This window comes from Ammodytes marinus (assembly GCF_949987685.1).
Source record: "Ammodytes marinus genome assembly, chromosome: 15".
Lineage (NCBI taxonomy): Eukaryota > Metazoa > Chordata > Actinopteri > Uranoscopiformes > Ammodytidae > Ammodytes > Ammodytes marinus.
Window position 1 is genome coordinate 19,879,005 of NC_137219.1, and position 20,229 is coordinate 19,899,233.

General features: G+C 38.3%; 1 protein-coding gene across 1 annotated transcript in view; it reads right to left on the bottom strand.

The window, feature by feature from the left end:
- Positions 1 to 289: 289 nt before the first annotated feature.
- sntg2 (syntrophin, gamma 2) overlaps positions 290 to 20,229 on the bottom strand; it is a 108,261-nt gene continuing 88,321 nt past the window's right edge. Inside the window, exons 15-17 of the mRNA XM_080042002.1 lie at positions 1,279 to 1,371; positions 678 to 788; positions 290 to 475 (exon numbers count right to left, since the gene is read on the bottom strand). Of these exons, the coding sequence (XP_079898128.1) occupies positions 347 to 475; positions 678 to 788; positions 1,279 to 1,371 (333 nt within the window). The 3' untranslated portion in view covers positions 290 to 346. The remainder of the gene's footprint in view (positions 476 to 677; positions 789 to 1,278; positions 1,372 to 20,229) is intronic.

Below are 20,229 nucleotides of genomic sequence, written 5' to 3' on the forward strand. Positions count from 1 at the left end.
ATTATATGGTGTGCCACTATACATTGTGGCATTGTACATCGGATGCTGCATTTCAGAGACAAGTAACCTCCAATCAGAATCCAGTGTCCATCACTTTAATGTTAAAAAAAATATCAAGGAAATGGATGTACCATGAATTATTGTGACTTTTCTGCTTAAACTGAAATAACATCTCCCCCCACACTTATAATTCATACATTAGCTACCTCTACAGTACTTTACAAATATTTCCTTTTCAGTGAGTCATACAAAAATAGCAATAACAAGATATACATTATCAATTGGATCTGTGCATAAAATACTGCCGCTTTGCCACAGGTGCACGTGACGACGAGGATGTGTCTTCTTAAGTGTTCGTGTAACTTCCAGAAAAGCTTTGACTGCACATAAAGAGCGGGTCCATGGAGGCCACTTTGGCAGCGATAAAAGAATGTATACAGTGGAGGACGGCTGTCAGATTAGCAAACTCCAGTTCCTAGAGGACACAAGTCAAGGGCAGAGATATCAATAAGATATCAATTATGTTACTATGTCAAATAAAAAAAGAAAACAACTTGAAAACAAGAATGTATTACACAATGACACTCATTCAGGTGCAAAACAAACCAACTCAAATGTGACATTGTAAATGTAAGTTAATTTTAGTAAATTTAGTAACAAACAAATCATTTCATTACCTTCATGTCTATTTGCTGGCTTTCGGCATTCTTGAAAAGGAGTTTTACCCTGGTTTTCCCATCATCGGAGGAGCCTTTAAGTTGAGAGAACTTATATCTCCACAGTACGGTCTACAAAGGAAGGACGCGATTAAGAAAAACTCAGCTGCACAGGGATTTTAATAAGGAACACAACATGCCTATGGCCATGTGTGATTACAGAGAGACCAGCATCATCATTTCATTATCAAGTTTTTTATTCATACACAGAAATGTATGAATGAAAAAATGTAGGAATGTATGAAGCATTAATGAGTGCCATACTGTGTTTTTTTACTCAATTCAAACATTAAATGTAACCTCAAAAGTAGCAAGGCTGCAAAAGTAATCTCAAACTGTACCTTTGATAACAAAAGCATACCATTCTGCGATAGTTCCCCCTTTTTGTGACATTTGATAGTCTATCCTCATATATACGTTTATTTGAAGGTTATTTGAAATACTTTTTTCAAAAGCAATGGATGCCTTAGTGCATGAGGTCAAGTACAGAAAAACAGAATAGGGAAAAACAGCACAGAACCAGGAAGTCGACAACAACAGTGAACTTTGTTATATACTTCACCTTTGAAGTTCCTTCTGAGCAGGTGAAGCCTGATGCAAAATCTATGTTGAAGCACAGTACACTCCCCTGGCTGCTGCACATGTAGCTTTTGGACTGTTGAGAGAGAATTGATATCCATTAACATTTAGATTTTTCCATATTTGCAATGACACACTATGAAAATAGCACTGTTGTTCATCTCTATGTATCAGCATCAGAGACAACAGCCATACATTAAGACCATAGCAACATAATATAAACAGCACTTGTGGGTATGGCTGAAGTGTCTGTAAATAAATGATGCCTTGATTGATTTTCCATTTGCGGCAGTAAATGCAGCCTTCTTTATCCGGGGATGAATAAATAATTCACCCAGTGTTCATCAAACATCTCAGACTGACCTTTTGTTTACGGCCTCCTTTAAGATCACAGCAAATAGGATTGTCTCCCTGCAACACTTTGACTTATCAAAGCAGGAAAACCACAGCAGCACATGTGTATAGGTGTAACTCGTAACATTAACAAATGGCTGCATTCTATCTTGGTGCGTCAGCCAAGTTAAGCCAGTGTGGCAGAGTTCACATTTGCAGGGCCCACAAACTGACACTGATATTATTGACACCTTTGTGGCCAGTGGCCACTAATGACCTCCTTGTCAAATTATCCTTGATATAATTGTGCTATGAGGTAAGGTCACAGTCGACAAAATAAACTTAAAAAAAAATAATTGAATACATTTTGGGCAACCTTGACAGACAAATTTGCTCTTCTAACCAATAGCAAGCCTTTTGGCAGAGCAAGAGCATCAACATTTAAGGAAGACATCTCATCTTATTAGCTGTAACAAGCTTTCTAACTCGCAGTTAGAAAAGCACAGACAGAGTGTTTCCCTTTTTAAAGGGATAGTCCAGTATTATTGAAGTGGGGTTATATGGGGTATTTTAGGCATAGTTGGTGTGTTACCTTATGGAGATGCAGTCAGTGCAGTCACTTTAAGGAGTTTGAGGGGGACTTTGCTGTAGCAGAAGTCAGCCTTGTATTGTTGCAGAGGGGGCCTTGAATAAAACGTTTTTTTTCTCCACAAATATAGATGCTTACCTTAAACCTATATCTGTTCAATAGTACGCTACCAGAAAGCCCTTTATTGTTGTATCACCCCACCAATCAGCTGCTCGTATCAGACCTCATGTGGATATTTAGGCTACAGTGACACCTTTGCGAACTCCTAAAAAATGATTGCGCTGAACACCATCTCCATGAAAGGTAACACACTAACTATGCCTAAGTACCTCACACAACCCCACTTCAAAACTATTGAACTATCCCTTTAAATGACTCATTATTGACTGAAATGATCAAACTTACAAAATGCCAGTGGTAGTAAAAAGTTACTACTGCAAGCATGTTCCAAGATGGTTAGTGTCCCAGCAGTTACACACATGTATCACCTAGCCCTTTGAGTATTCACTACGTAACCGGAGCTAGTAGCACGTGTGCGGATGATTTCCGCTGAGTTTAGTTTAGTTTAGTTTTATTTGTGCAGATAAACAAGATTAAAATGGCAAGAAGATGCGCATAGACATACATAAATGCACGGGTGGGACAAAAGAAACCCCGAAGGGCTTATAAGGGATGTCCACCTGATATTAAAATACAATAAGGTAAAGAAATAAAGTAAAAGAAAAAAAGATAAACAAAAATAAAATTAAAGAGCTAAAACAACTACAAAGTCATGTTACAAAAATGAAAATACATTTAAGTACATATAGTAAAAAAGCAATGTAAAGATGTAACTAACAAGCAAAAAGACAATATAACATACATTCAGTTTCACACAGTATCGTAAGCTTTTAAAATGAGGTACATTTTAAGATGTTTTTTGAAAGTAACTAAAGATGAGTGTTTACGTAGAGTAACAGGAAAGCTGTTCCAAATGACTGGACCTCTATCCCTTATTGAAAACTGTCCAAGATTTGTTCTGTAAAATTGACGGTGAAGGAGTCACTTTTACTGGTGTGACTGGGCCTTACACACAAACATTTGATTGCAGGTAAACTTGAATGTGGTACTGTGTGTGGACACACCCAAAGCTGCTAGAAGCCACAGTCATTCCTTAAATGCTTGAACATACAATAAAGCTAACGCTGATCTTTTGTCTTGTACCTTTTGTGCACTTAGATAATTACCCGTCATAAATCAGTTTGGCACCGAATGAGCAAGTTCAAAACAAGGTTATAGGATTTCTGGGTATTAGTATTGCAAAGTATATATTGCAAAAATACATCTAAATCTAACAGTGTAATCTATTAAACATCCATTGCCTCATCCAGACAATCAAGTTATTGTATGAAACATTATTGTCTCATGAATCTTTATAAAGATGGTGTGTTTGTTGCTTTGATTGTATTTTTTTGCTCATACAATTCTTTATCATCACATACTCACAACATTACTTTACCTGTATATATTATACGCACAGTACTTGTGGAGAGCTCTTTTTTAAGTGCCAGTTTGACATGTCAGGCTTGGAAGATCTGATAACAAGAGCAAATCTGATTTTTTTTCTCACGCTCATGAGCTGTTGGAAAAGCAGCATCCTGTGCAACATCTCGATAACATCAAGAGACATGACAAGAGAAAATCCATTTTGGAAGCCATAAATCCTTAACATTCATTTTGTTCCTGCAACCCAAACAAGCACGTGTCTCCCAGTTCTGTTCACGGCTCTTTCAAAAAAGGCAGTCATGTGAAAGCTTTCGGCTCCCTCTAAAGGCTTTCCCTGGCACATGACTTTGGTTTTGTGTTGTGTCGTCCACTCTATGGAAAAACCAGGATACATATTCTGATTTTTCTATTTATGTTATATATGGTATATTCCTTTAATTTCTACCTTTTTTTTGTATATACCTTGTATTGAGAAGACATTGTGATTTCAATTATAGAGTGCAGAGTGTTGCGAGTATAGCATGAGACTGTACTGTCCTTTCTCTGAATGTGTTTTCTGCTCACAGACCTCAACCCCCTCGCTTTAGTGGTGTCTTGAATTCAGCTGTGACAGGGATCAAAAACAGTGGCTGGCCAGACGCTAAGTTCTTCCCCTCACCCTCTGTAAGACTGTGTTATGACAGGGAGAGCAGTGACTACATTTCACTAATTGGAAAGGATTTTCCTGTGGGTATTGTCAACATGAATCCTTTTTTTTTTTTGGGGGGGGGGGGACGCAAAGCCTATTCACAAGCATGTGTAGTTCTTTACTGCATCTGCATTTTCATAATTTGGCCTCAAAGAGTGAGAGGTGATAAAAGGAAAGGAACGGGTAAAGTACACCTCTAGGATCTAAGACCTAGAGCGACACCCTTTGGAATTGGTCACAATTAAAGCAAATGGAAGCCAGTACACACAGTACATAAAAACACAAGCACAAACTACTGGATGAAAAAACAGCCCCAAATTTAAAGAGCAACTCAACCATGAGCTATAAAGCATCATTTCATTGAGCGCTTCTGGTCCGTAATTTCCAACCCGTCCCACCTGTAAGCACACCCAAAAGTGATTTAAAAGTGCACTGACATTCTGCTGGTTTTAGGTTGCTCCTAAAACCGTCGTGGCATACTATTACCCATAGAAAATAAAACTGGTTGGGCTGGTGTGAACACATAGCATCCAAAACTGTCAATCAAATGCTTTCTGTGTGACCATAAATCATTCAAATTAAATGGCATTATCATACCGAACAACTAATTTAAGATATTTGGTCTAAAGAATCCGTTTTTAATCATGTTGTCTTGAATTGTTGGAACCTCTTCAATGAGTTGACACTCTAAAGTCAGCTGACAGCTATATTTTCTAAATAATTGTATTACATTTGAAAACTTTCATACAGTGTCCTTGATGAGAAGCAACTGAAATCAGGTCTAACCTGTATCATTACAAGTTATAGCAAAAGTCAATGTAGGTGCAACGTCTACAGGCAAAGAAGAAAATAACCATCTGCTGGCAATACAAGATACAACAGTTTTTCAATTGTATTTGGATATGTAGGCATTTCTATTATTATATAGTTAAAGCAGCTCCGAGTTAGCCTGGCTCCGCCCGCCCGCCTACTTCCGGCCAAATTTCATTTTCCCTTCAGTAGTCAGTCTGGGTGTACAGTGCATTTCCCAGCTTTCGCCGGAGAATCTACAGTCGTCCAATCAGCGAACAGAGCGAGTGGCTGAGAACGATGACGTCGAAGTTGCGCTCCAGTTTCAGTTGAATGCTGCGTTCCTTTATACTCGGAAGAAGGAGATTTCCGACTTGGTAGTTCCGAGTTCCGACCTGTCTGTGTTCCAGTGCATCTGCTCGCAAAAGTATGGACGCCTAAAACCTTTCTCATCCAAATAACTAAACGTTAGGCTCTAACAAGTTACTGTTGCCAGGTACCGGTAGATTCATAGACTACAATATGTAGTGAAGTCGGAAATTTCCGAGTTCCCTGTCCAACTGGAACGCACCATCAAAAGCCGGCTCATGACACACGTGACGACCAAACGTGATGCGATTGATTGGCTAATCCAGAGTGGCACTGGGCAGATCCAATAGTTTTAAACTTCGACAGACACCCGCCTCCAAGTGAGTGAACTTTTGCCAATTACAGCACAGCACTTCAAGACCTTCTGTACAAATGAAATGAAGTACGATGGTCTGGTTGGACCAGGCTAGCTCCGAGTAACATTTAAATATCTTTTAAACAGCCTCATGTTTCCTCTGATAATCATAAATTGCCTTTAACAGCAAACGAGACCATCAGTGCAAAGAAAGACATTTTTATATAGTTTTTATTACTGCGTTTGGTCTGGTCGCACACCCAGTCCGATTTTCGGTTCGCGTGTGCAGGCTCTTTGGTCTCATATCCGTATTGGTCGCAGATTTCAGTGTGGCGCAACAACGCAATTTGAGAAGCCTATCCCTCCAGGTGAGGGAAGGGGAGCGGGAGCTTTGTTTGAGACAGTTGTTTGTCGTCATAATGACTGATAACGGGGCTGAATCATCAATGAAAAAAAAGAAAATGCAATTAAGAAAAGCTAAAAGGGAGAGTGGTACACAATGCAATTAGACTGCAGTGTTTACTCCAAAATGAATGAGCAATAGCCTACTAAAACAAAGTTTACTTTGCCTCACCAGCATCATCAGATGAGTCAACCATGACTCATCTGAAATAGTCATTGTTTACAACAACATAAACACATTAGCTCATTGTGATCCATACTAACTGCCGTCTCTCGTTCATTCGCTTTCTGTGAGGACACGGTGAGAGTACTTCGGTGACACTGCATCAACTCATTGCAATCAGGTGTGTGTAGCACTTACTGGCATTAGTTGATGCTGTGTCACTAACCACTCTCACGGAGCTGAAAAGAGTCCGGTGCCTTCACACTTTCAACACACGTACATGCACTATATTGCTTCCTGATTATTTGAATCTCGCACGCCCGGCACGAGCTAGAAAACAGCTTCACGACAGCTGGCGTCGTAAAAATACTACCGCTTTTGTCCAAAGGGGCCGCCAAGGGACCAAGTTACTCGTAGTGGCTTTAAACCAATAATATGTTTTGCCAGGTGAGGGAAGTGGACGCAAGGTGTGAACTTTTTGGTTTTGGTGAACCTTAAAGCAAACAGCTGACTTATTTAGGCATCTGGCAGATATGGAACAACATTAGTTTTAATTTGGAGTCATGTTTAAGCAAGATCCTGTTGGGTTGCTACAGCAGGTCTTGTGTGCTTTTGGGTTGGGCCCAATTACTTGCACAAATCTTAGAGGTCAGGTCGGACTTGACTTGGTTTATTTTGAAATGTAACAGGGCCATTGCCAATTAATAACTACTTAGTTCATTCTAATTACATATTAACTAACAGTTATGCTTAACTGAGCATTAGTTTACTAAGCATAGGTCATGCTTAACCAAGCATTAACTAACTGTAATAGCTAAACATTAACAGTTATGTAATGCTTAACCCATTGATGACTATGGCAATCTAGGATGCATGTCCTTAATGCCTGAGGGTTTTCTGAAAAAATAGTATGAATTGTAAAATCTACCAAAACCTTAATATCTAAGCCTGTGTAGCACATAGAAACATGAAATAAAATACATTTAAAAGTTAAGGTTCACAGGTTTTATTTAAACATGCTCCCTTAGCGCTTACAAACCAACACATTTTTCTAAAAATCCTCAAAATTAGATGGGGGAGAAAAAAAATAAATAAATAATATAAAATATTTAAAAATAATGTGCTAAACGAGGTTATAATCCTGCTTCCTTATAGCATGGAGTTCAGTTATCACTGGCACCATAAATCCGACTTCCCAGTACAACTGGAACGCAGACTGACTCCTGCTGTCGGGAGCCGATCAGCTGGTCCAAACGGCTGTATACCACGGAGATGAAAACGAAAATGAAACTTAACTATCGCCTGGCTGGGCTGAATTTGAGTTGGAGCAGCAAAATATAGCCTAAATTCATAAATATTGTTAGTAAATAGATGCAAATAGATGTGTTGTGTGATTTTCGTCAGTAGCCTATAGTAGACCTTGATTCTGCGCTCCGAACGCCACTAACTGTTCTGTAATACACTATCGCCGACACAGCTGGCGTATTTTTATTATTATTATTTATTTATTAATCTTTTGATTGGCATGATTTTCGGCAAACCACAAATTTTTTTGGTGGTCACATGGTCTTAAAAAATCAGCAAAAACCACCTCATGTGTATTTGAACCAATGACGGTGCATTCTATGTTGCGCACGCCATGACAATTAGATAAAGTAACAAAGGGGCGCGACGTAGCATCAGGCAGGAGATACAATGTGGCATCGCGCAGCAGCCGTCATCAATGGGTTAAGGAGCATTAACCAACCATTAATAGTGTAAATTAAGCAATAACTGTCCTTTAATTTATGTACTTTTATTGTTTAGTGTTATGATTAAATCCTCACTGGCTACACACAGTGTAGATATAGCAATCTATTCTGGCATGCAATAGCAAGAAAAAGGTAGGGGTTCGGTGCAAAAACCATCTAGAATTGAGTCGATTATCTTCATCACTTCTTCTTAAAGAGCATCTGGTCCGGTTGGCTCGGGTCTGAAATGCATGGTCTAGGGCTGTATCTGTCCTAGGCATAGGCCCATGCCAATATCTGGCTCTTAAGCAGCTTCTATACTCTCCACTATGTTCAACTGACAGTCACTAATTGTGTCTCTGCTGTTTGTGTGTTATGAAGCTAATGATGGTGAGTTGATCAAGCTTTCCTGCAGGTGCAGCCTCAACAGCAATATGAGAACAGTGGGAGTGAACCAACACAGTAAAGCTGTAGGCTGTAAAAAGCAGAACAGTGGGCCAAAAAAAGACCACAAAGAGAAAACTCATACTCAGATGATTCTCTCAAACAGCACTCTACATATTACAAGGTTATCAAATATTTTGTCATTAAAACTATTATTGATTTTAGTCGCTTTAAACTAAGAGTCTTGTGAACAGGAACATATTTCCTGTTGAATACTGAAAAAAGCACAAGTTCATTGAGCTCAAGGCGTCCTATTTTGCCTTGATTACTTTAAGAGAGAATATAAAGGGATCTTGGCCAGATTTGAAAAGCTAGGAATGAGGCCAAAAGAGAGACTCTAAAATCAAATTAAGGTATGTATTTAGTGCTGAATATCGAATTATAAAACATATTACAGCATACTACAGCAAATGTTAATACATTACAAAATTGGAATGGCACGTGTATGTACCAACTGAGCCATGAAAAAAAAAAAAAACTTAAGTGAAATATGACACAACTTTACTGCTTGCTGTGGGGTAAAAAGATCCCATCAACGTGATGTCAGGTTTCAAAGAAGAAGTAAAAAGGCAAACAGGGAAAATGCAGGCTGGACACTTTTGCCAGTTATACCCCCTACCACTTCTAACCCATCAGCAATGTTTATGAAATGCGCACATCCAGTCAATTTGAAGGTTTTCCTACGTTGGACTCTGCTGAGGGTTCCTCAGAAACCACAGGAGGCTAGCCTAATTGGTTGGGGAAAATGAACTGAAATTCTTCATCACTTCCATTGGTTTCCCCAAGGATGTTGTCCCACATTTGCATCATTAAGACTGAAAAAATGCTACATGACAATATTTCACACCGTTTGCTTTTGTATACGCATAGAAGGGGAACACTTCCTTACAGAAGTCTAGATACTTCTACAGAACAGAGGCATTACACACTGCTTTTATTTCTGGTTTCGGCCAATCATAAAAGGTTACAATAATTAATGATAAATAAATAATTCAAACAGACCTTGAAGTGACATTTTGGCACATTAGACATTAATCTGGACTCCAAATATTTGCCAATCAGATTAAATCCAAACTAATGTTTGACAGTAGTTTGACGGATCACGTTGTTTGACTGACACGGTGTCAGTCCGGTTGCTTGATCTGGATATAAAACCGTGCTTAATGTCCACTTGCAACTTCAGTTTGACATTGATGTCACATGCAGTTTGGATGCAGAGCCCTATTAGCTGGTTAAGAACTAAGTGTGTGACTGCAGCATTAAAAAAAAAAACTCTTCATATTATCTTTCCCTTTGAAGCTGTTGTTGTCTGGTGCAGCAGAGGAGTTCTGCATTGGACTTGATATTGTCAAAGCAAAAAAAGAAAAGAGGGTAAACATTCAATCCTGCTCTATTTTTGCTTTTGTGCTGAAATAAAATTAAAAAAAACACCAATTGATGAGAATAGATCAAACAAACATAAATGCAAGCCATTCACTAGCCCTTTTTATACTGACTTCCTCCCTTTCGCTTTGGGAGTGATCCTTCATACAGGGCGCTTATCTAGGGATGTGTTGAAACCTTTTTTTCCCTTTGCCTCTTTATCACCCTACTGATTCCATCTATCATGTAGCACCGAGTGCACAGAGGAGACCAAACATAGACTATATAGTGTTTATCTCATCAAGGATCAATTCAGTGCCAAGTGCACAATCTAGTCTTGACATCGCATCACTGAATATGATATCTTTCACCAGCAAAAAATTATACGCCACCAAAAACTTGGCATTTAAGCTATGGTCATATTATATCCCAACTCTGCAAATGAGAAGTATCCCGTTTCTGCCTTCAAAAATATCCATACATTGTATCCAATGTTTTATGCATCTTATTATAAGGATGCAATAAACAGTGCAACACACTCAACTGTAAATCCACAACATGATGTAGTAAGCTAATGACATGCCAACTCTTACCATATTTCTTGGGTATAAACTATGGGTTTTACAGAGCATGTAACGAAAGCCTTGCAAAGGCATGATCATCCTCTGCAAACCTCTGGGTGATGAGGCCCTTTGAAAAAAGACATTGATTCCGTGCCTTTTCTCATTTCTGTATACTTACAATAGTGTAGCCTATATTTTCATTGCGTAAGAGTGCTGTATTGTTTTTGAGACAACTAAGTGCACAATGGCACTATTTAAACTGTCTATATTATTGGAAAGGTGACAGACAATGACAATCAGCATATTGCACAATAGGATGGATGCTTCAAAGTATCTTCAAATGTTGTTCAAATTCTAAAATATAATGAAGAAAAAACAAAAATGTCTGCACATAAAAGACATGTCGAAGGCCTTCAGTAAATCTGCTGTTACACAACTGTGTGAGATAAGTTCTTCAAACAGTATGTGCAGATGGAGTAAGCTACATATAAAAGCACAAATGTACAGCCCCTACAATATCCAGTTTGTCCTTGGTTGGTTTGTTAGTAGTTCATTTTTGCCTCACAGCGCTTAGGGAAATTACAGTATGCAGGGCTTGGATAGTGTGCTGCCCACAGAGCCGAGCATGAGGGAAATGCAATGTGACCTGATTTCCTAACCGTGCTTGGTTGCTAAGTCAACAGATGTATCACATATCTTGTTCAGTGAGTCTCCTTGCTACAGTGACAACATGCTAACACAGCATTGTGGTGGTCACAGGTGGAGTGTTTTAAGTCAACATTGTTTTCCCTCATTGCAGTTGCTTGCACATGTTAACATGTAGCGAGAGCAAGAACACTGGTCTGTTTAATATTGATACTGTTGTGTTTGCGCAGGAATAGTTTATGAAGTGGAATGGTATGTTCCATCCTCATACATGAAGGAATGAAGCCAATGTGAGGCCAATACATGTATTCCTCATTATGGAGTCAGGTTACGGATGGATCTTTTTGAAAAGCATAGTAAAGCAGCTTTAAGTGCTGCTTAGAGGTGAGGGATATTAACCCAACATAGGTTTTTCAAATCACCCATTTTGTCCTAATTGTGTCTTATCAAACCTGGCCTCCCGCTGTCTTATCTAAAGCTAAAGTGAAAATGTCCTGTGACCTGACATTGCTAAGTGCCATATTTAAATGTGAGCATAGACCAGAGGTAACGAGGCAGTTTATGCAGTAGAGCCTTATAAATAAACAACATACAGTGCTGCTCACTTCGGTTAGTTAATGAGGGCCATCCTAACATTTAATATAAGGTGCAATGGTGAGTGGTGGTTTTTTGCCATCCTAGTATACACAATTCCTGATAGGATCCGACAGTAAGCGTACACAGCTTTGTGGTTTTAGAGGTGGACAACATTTACTTTTCCAGCATTTTACAGTCTTTCATTCTAGTGAAGGCATTTTAACCATGATGTTTACCTCATGCCAATGTTATCTTTGCCTTATTACCGAGCTCCCCTTGGCCGATGGAGGAAAAACACCAGCTGCAACTAAAAAGCAGGTAGGGTGGCCAACCAATGGATTGCAGGGTTGGTGGTTCAATCCCCGTCTCCCCGCCACATGTTGAAGTGTCCCTGAGCAAGACACTGAACCCTAAATTGCTCCCGGTAGTTAGCTTGCACCCTGCGTGGTAGCTGCTGCTATCAGTGTATGAATGTGTGTGTGGTTGGGTAAATGTGTACGAAACAATGTAAAGCGCTTTGAGTCTGTGAAAAAAATAGGGAAATGCGCTATACAGTATAAGTGGAGTCCATTTACCATTTACAAGCCACATTAAAAAGGAGTAATTTAATAATAATTAATCAAAAATAATGAAGGGGTCCCTGTTTTACTTCTATCCATCTTTTTTATAATAATAAAAATTTGTAAAAAAGCGTAGCAATGCCCCCAACAGAAGCACAGAAGAAGAATGCAAGTATATTAAAAGGTCACCTATTATGCAATAGAAACTTTCTCATTTTTTCAACATTAATATGGCCCCCTGATGTGTCTGGAGTCTCCCAAACTATGAGAGTAAAAACTTGTTTTGTCCACATCCACGCCTTTCTGAAAACCTGTGTGCAAAAAGCCCGTTCAGATTCTTTCCCCGTATGATGTCGCAAGGGGAGAAGCCACGCCACTTGGTTGGTCAGACAATTTAACAACTAAAAAACATCACCACATTGGCCAACAATAAGCAAGTTTGCAACCACTTAACAAGTAACCAAATGCAAACCTTAAAGAGGACCTATGATGCTTTTTGACTTTTATGACCTATAAACGTTGTTATGATGATTCATAGTCATGCTTAACCATACTAAATTATCAAATAATGACTTACATGCATTTCGACGTATTCCCTGCTGACCGTCTGGGGTGTCTGTGCCGAGCACTAAACACTATTCTAGCCAGTCGAGAAGTCACGTGTTCAAAGCGGTCTACCCTTTGTAACTTTGTGACGTCGCATGTAACTTTGTGAAGTCACCACGCGGATGTTTCCATGTATGGTAATGCTGTCACTTCCCTGTTCGCGTCTGCCTCGCGTCTGCCTCGCGCCCTTATAGGTCCATGCTCGCGCTTCCCGCCACTGAAAGTGTTCCGGAAGGAAGGTAACCAATCACAACGGAGTGGGGTTTGCAGGAGGGGGGAGGGTAGCGGAGATGGCCGATGCACAGGCGGAGGGAGCGGAGATTGCCGAAGCACACACACTCAAGTGTTGACAGGACGTGCTGGATCGCCAAAATGAGAGAAAGAGCTTCCCGAAAATCTACATAGTTTGGTAACGCTTTATATTAAGGTTCTTGTTATAAGCCTTAGTAAATAGGTAATAAGGACCTTATTAGATGCTTATTAACATTAATTTGTGTTAATAAGACTATATATAAGTGTTAATAATAACATAATAAACATGTTGACAGTGTGATTATAAGACTTTTATAAGCACTTATAAGACACTTCTTAACTATTAATTGATTGCTTAATATCATTAATAAAAGTCTAATGAGTTTCTGATAGCTGTTAATAAAAGCGTTACAAACCTATTTATTGAGTCTTACTAACTTGCCTATTTTGTCATTGTTAAACCTTTACTAAGCATTGTTTGTTGCTTTATGAAGGTAAACACATCTTTATTAATCAATTAATAACAGTTAACTATGCTCTATGAACAATGCTTATTAAGGTTAATAAGTCCTTTATTAAACACTTAATAACAGTTAATAAGTACTATATCTTGTCAAGGAGGATACAATGAGAATTAGAAAAACGACATGTAAATACAATGTTAGAGCGGTGAAGGTATTTGATTAGCTTTAATGTTTTTCTTGTTGAAGTACCTTCAAAAATGAGTTTTCTGAGTTTGGTTTGCAGCGCCATATCTTAGCATAATATATTTGTTTTTGCTCTGAAGTGATTCTTTCACCTCTATGTGTGCGCACACATGTTGAGTGAGTGTTAAAATGAGATGCCCCGAGAACATAGTATATTTTTCACAATCTATGATGAATATGACTCGTATGATCGGTGTTGTGCCTCAAATCAGATCCTTAAAGGGCTTTTATTTTGAAGGTAGTTGTAAAACCGGAAGTTCCGTGTATGCAAGTCGCTGATGGCTTGACGCCAGCTTGACGGCCATGCTTGACAAAGTGTTTCACGAAAGTAAGGAGAACATGTCGGAGTCGTCAGCACGGTCAGCACCCAAAACCAGGTCTCTGAAAAATAAGAGGGTGAGGTCCGAACTGGAGGATGACTCTTCTAGTAAGTTTAAGAATGTAATGCTATAGTAACGTTAGCTGGTTCTAGCTTGCTAGTTGTTTGCCTAGCTTACATTACTTTCTTTCAGAAGCTTTGGTGAGCTTCTTTTTTGAGCTAACGTTTAGCTTACACTATCATAAAAACTGCAACCAAATGTATCTATTAACAGTTGTGTCATGCTAGCTTGTCAGGAAGGGGCAAAGTAATGCTGAATGGTTATTTCTGTGCTGACCCAGATGCTGCCCAAATTGTCCTAACTGCCAAACTGGGTCTACAGAAATATGAACATGAGCTGGCCAGGTATAAATTAGAATGCCAGGATGTAAAAATAAAAGACCTGACAACGGAGAGAGATTTCTTGAAGGGACAACTATCTGAATGAAATAAAATATTTACTTTTTTCCAACAATTGTCACCATTACAGACTAAATTTACTTTGATACTGCACCCCTTTTTGCAGATTCCATGTCCAAATCGCTTAAATGCTTAGTATAACCTGTCTGCTATCTGTCTAATTGTGATCAATGTTTCTTTGTGTTGTCTTTATACAGTAACAAGAAAGACCAGCCTGACTCAACCTTCCCCTGAGGCTAAGGAAAAGCCCGACTCAGAGTCAAGTCCGTTGTCGTCTGACTCCTCTGACCCCTCCTCAGACGATGGGAAGAGGAAGAGGAAGTATAACAGAAGTCAGCATTATACTGTTGCAGAGGGGGCCAGCAGAAGAAGGCTTTTTTTTTTTAAATTATCTATTTTTGAATTGTATTACTTGATTTTATTTCAATACATTTTAAACTTAAGACTGACCAATTTTCTTACTATTTTGTTGACACAATCGGGGAACGGTGGGACTTGAAAATATTCCCACCTCCAAAGTGGGGAATGACAAAACAAGTTTGAGAACCACTGGGTTAGCATCTATATAGTTGTATGTGGTTTTCTGCTTGTCCTATCTGCAACAGTATAATGCTGACTTCTGATACAGCAACGTCTCGCCCAAATTCCTCTAGTGAGGATTGCCATCTCCATAAGGTTACAGATTCAATATGCAGAAGCAACTCATACAACCCCACGTCGTTTTATATTGTTTTACCTACAACAGAGTTTTTTTTTATTATTGTTTGATGAAAGTTTTTTTTTGCTCTACTCGTTTAATTGTTTTGTTGTTCTTCATTTAATATTTTAAATTAATAGTCTTAATCATTGGACACTTGAATTGATGTCAGGCAGCATTTTTATTTTACAAAGGTATTTATTTTTTTACATTTAGTAAAATGTTGTTCATGAAAGTTCTGGGAAACAAACAAACATGTTTACAATTGCACAGTTGTTAAGTGTTTTTTTTCTTTAAAAGTAAGTTTTTGTGCTTCACCTCTGTAACATTGTATTTACATGTAGCTTTTTTTTTATTCACATTGTATCCACCTTGACAAGATATAGTACTTATTAACTGTTAAAAAGTGTATGTTAAAGGATTTATTAACCTTAATAAGCATTGTTCTCGCTTTAGATCCAGTACCTTCAAAATGCATTATTACCTGTTTAATAAAGGACTTATTAACCTTAATAAACATTGTTCTCGCTTTAGATCAGGTACCTTCAAAATGCATTATTACCTGTTTAATAAAGGATTTATTAACCTTAATAAGCATTGTTCTCGCTTTAGATCCAGTACCTTCAAAATGCATTATTACCTGTTTAATAAAGGACTTATTGGCCTTAATAAGCATTGTTCTCGCTTTAGATCAGGTACCTTCAAAATGCATTATTACCTGTTTAATAAAGGACTTATTGGCCTTAATAAGCATTGTTCTCGCTTTAGATCCAGTACCTTCAAAATGCATTATTACCTGTTTAATAAAGGACTTATTAACCTTAATAAACATTCTTCTCGCTTTAGATCAGGTACCTTCAAAATGCATTATTACCTGTTTAATAAAGGACTTATTGGCCTTAATAAGCATTGTTCTCGCTTTAGATCCAGTACCTTCAAAATGCATTATTACCTGTTTAATAAAGGTCTTATTGGCCTTAATAAGCATTGTTCTCGCTTTAGATCAGGTACCTTCAAAATGCATTATTACCTGTTTAATAAAGGACTTATTGGCCTTAATAAGCATTGTTCTCGCTTTAGATCGGGTACCTTCAAAATGCATTATTACCTGTTTAATAAAGGACATATTAACCTTAATAAGCATCGTTCTTAGAACATAGTTAACTGCTAATAAACAAATAATAAAGGTGTGTTCACCTTCATAAAGCAACAAACAATCCTTAGTAAAGGTTTAACTATGACATAATAGGCAAGTTAGTAAGATTCAATAAATAGGTTTGTAATGCTTTTATTAACAGCTATCAGAAACTCATGGGGCTTTTATTAATGCTATTAAGCAATCAATAAATAGTTAAGAAGTTTCTCATAAGTGCTTATAAAAGTCTTATAATCACACAGTAAACATGTTTATTGTGTTATTATTAACACTTAAATATAGTCTTATTAACACAAACTGATGTTAATAAGCATCTTATAAGGTCCTTATTACCTATTAACTAAGGCTTATAACAAGAACCTTAATATAAAGCGTTACCCATAGTTTTTTGTGATGCGATTCGTGTCAGGTTGCTCTATAGCAGTGTAAAACAAGAAATTAAGACCAGAAAAGTAGTATAATAGGTCCTCTTTAATGTAATCATTGTTTATAATTTTATTTACTTGCATTTAGTTTTTATCCTGTACATTATTAAAAATGTCAAATTAGCTGCATATAAAACATACAGGTCCCCTTTTGATTTAAACAGTTTAAGCTGTAGGCATTAGCATATGTGCAGAATTAGCTAGACAAAGGTAATCAGGTCCAGTAGAATTATGACTCTAAACTTTCAGTGACCACTTGAGCCCTCGGAACATAAAGAGATTACACATGCTTCCTAATACTTCCAGATTGATGGTGTTTGCTACAGAGGCTGTGTCCCTTGCCAGAGTCAACCACGCTGCTTGCTGGTGTAATACTCGCATGCATAATCCAAAAGGGGAAAAGTGGCGAAATAGGAAGCCATTTAATTTGATCTGCATTCCTATGTTGAACCGGCAAGGATTTAATTCGGCTAGTGATTCAAACAACTTCTGACAGGTGCACTGCTTTGTAATATTTATAAATGTCCCTACTTAAAGGTCCTAAGCTCTGCAGCCCTCAGGCTTCGTAGCATTTTGTTTTAGCCGTTAAATTTGGTTGGCCGCACTTGAATGGGGGGGAAAAGGGTTACAGGAACGGGGTTACAATTCTAAAATCGGCACTGCTGGCCATTCACTGAAGAGCCAGACCTGACATTTGGCACACTTTCTCAATTCACAAATACAGTTTGTGATTCATGACTTTATGGAAACTTTCAATCTACAAGAAATACGGATGATACCACGGATAAAGTTGTGCTTTAAGCAAGCATCCCTATGTCTGTGCTCATGATACTGTAGGTAGATATGAGCCTACTTACAGTGGGTGTCTGTTGTTTCAAACAGAGTCTACCATTTAGCGTTTTTCCTCATAGTCTAAAAAAGAAACAGTGGTTCTTGTTTTAGTATTACAGCTCAGGTGGAACAAATCTTACATTGATGGTGAAGGTCTGATCACATACAGTGGTGTGTTCAGTCGGATTGGAATTTGGGTTGCATCTGTCAATTCAGCCCTTTTCAAATAACCTGGCTCTGCATGTATTATGAAACAAACGTGCAAAAAGGAGTTTCATTATAGTATGTATTTTTTATCTGAGAGATTTTCTTCAGCTTTCTATTTGGATTATAAAATCAATTACCTTGGTATGCACTATATCCTACAGTGCGAGAGATTTTTTCATATATTTCTGCATTTTTATGATTATTAATACCAGTTGGAATGTCAAGTTATAGATGTATTAATTATACAGTTGCAAATGGCCTGTCTTGTATCCTCTATCGTTCAATAGGAACTTGATGCAAGTATACATGTATTTATAGAGATTAAAAGCAAGCTGTAATTCTTTCATAAGAATCTCGTGTATATCCAGTTCCTATAATCTGTGGCAGCGTTTGTTTGAGCAGCTTTCCCTCCTAACAAACACTTAAAGGCCTACTTCACCGGTTTGAATATGAAGGTGTATTGAATTCTGAAATCCTATGTAGTATGAATGTGCGAAAAAAATTGAAATCGGTTCATCCTAGCCTGAGAAAAGGCAGAAAGAGTGTTTTTTTAACCCTATATTTCTCTTTCTCGTGACATCACAGAAAGAGAAATATAGGGTTAAAAAAAACTTACTTTGTAAATATTACTGTGATGTCTTTTACTGTGACATCACAGTAATATTTACAAAGTACGTTTTTTTTAACCCTATATTTCTCTTTCTGTGATGTCACGAGAAAGAGAAATATAGGGTTAAAAAAACACTCTTTCTGCCTTTTCTCAGGCTAGGATGAACCGATTTCATTTTTTTTTGCACATTTATACTACATAGGATCTCAGAATTCAATACACCTTAATATTCAAACCGGTGAAGTAGGCCTTTAACTGAGCTAAACATCTTGATTGTGGTTAATGTATTCATTGTAAATAACGGAGTGGGAAATTTCTCAATTTGTCACCATTGATCGGCTTAACATGAAATGGCGAGATTATTTTTGAAAAAAGGAAATGTAAATCATTTGTTTTTCTAAGTGTGATTTGACAGTTTAAGCTGGAAGAAAGCCTGTATTGTTGTTTGACAGTATACACTTGTGTTGACTTGTGTTCATTGGCTTCGCACATAATGACCAGTGTGCAATTTTGTTTTTAAATAGGTAATGTTTTTATTGCTTTTCTAATATGGTAATTGATGTTTTATTTGTAACTACATTTTATTACACTCAACAAAAATATAAACGCAACACTTTTGTTTTTGCTCCCATTTTTCACGAGATGGACTTAAAGATCTAAAATTCATTCCAGATACACAATATTACCATTTCTCTCAAACATTGTTCACAAATCTGTCTAAATGTGTGATAGTGAGCACTTCTGCTTTGCTGAGATAATCCATCCCACCTCACAGGTGTGCCACATCAAGATGCTGATCTGACATCATGATTAGTGCACAGGTGTGCCTTAGACTGTCCACAATAAAAGGCCACTCTGAAATGTGCATTTTCTTGCTTTATCGGGGGTCTGGGGACTCAGAACCAGTCAGTATCTGGTGTGACCACCATTTGCCTCATGCAGTGCAACACATCTTCTTCGCATAGAGTTTATCAGATTGTCAATTGTGGCCTGTGGAATGTTGGTCCACTCCTCTTCAATGGCTGTGCGAAGTTGCTGGATATTAGAGGGAAGTGGTGCACGCTGTCGTATACGCCGGTCAAGCACATCCCAAATATGCTCAATGGGTGACATGTCCGGTGAGTATACTGGCCATGCAAGAACTGGGACATTTTCAGCTTCCAAGAATTGTGTACAGATCCTTGCAACATGAGGCCGTGCATTATCTTGCTGAAACGTGAGGTGATGTTCATGGATGTATGGCACAACAATGGGCCTCAGGATCTCATCACGGTATCTCTGTGCATTCAAAATGCCATCAATAAAATGCACCTGTGTTCTTCGTCCATAACAGATGCCTGCCCATACCATAACCCCACCACCACCATGGGCCACTCGATCCACAACATTCACATCAGCAAAGCGCTCACCCACACGACGCCACACACGCTGTCTGCCATCTGCCCTGAACAATGTAAACCGAGATTCATCCGTGAAGAGAACACCTCTCCAACGTGCCAGACGCCATCGAATGTGAGCATTTGCCCACTCAAGTCTGTTACGGCGACGAGCTGGAAGTCAGGTCAAGACCCCGATGAGGATGACGAGCATGCAGTTGAGCTTCCCTGAGACAGTTTCTGACAGTTTGTGCAGAAATTGTTTGGTTATGCAAACCAATTGTTTCAGCAGCTGT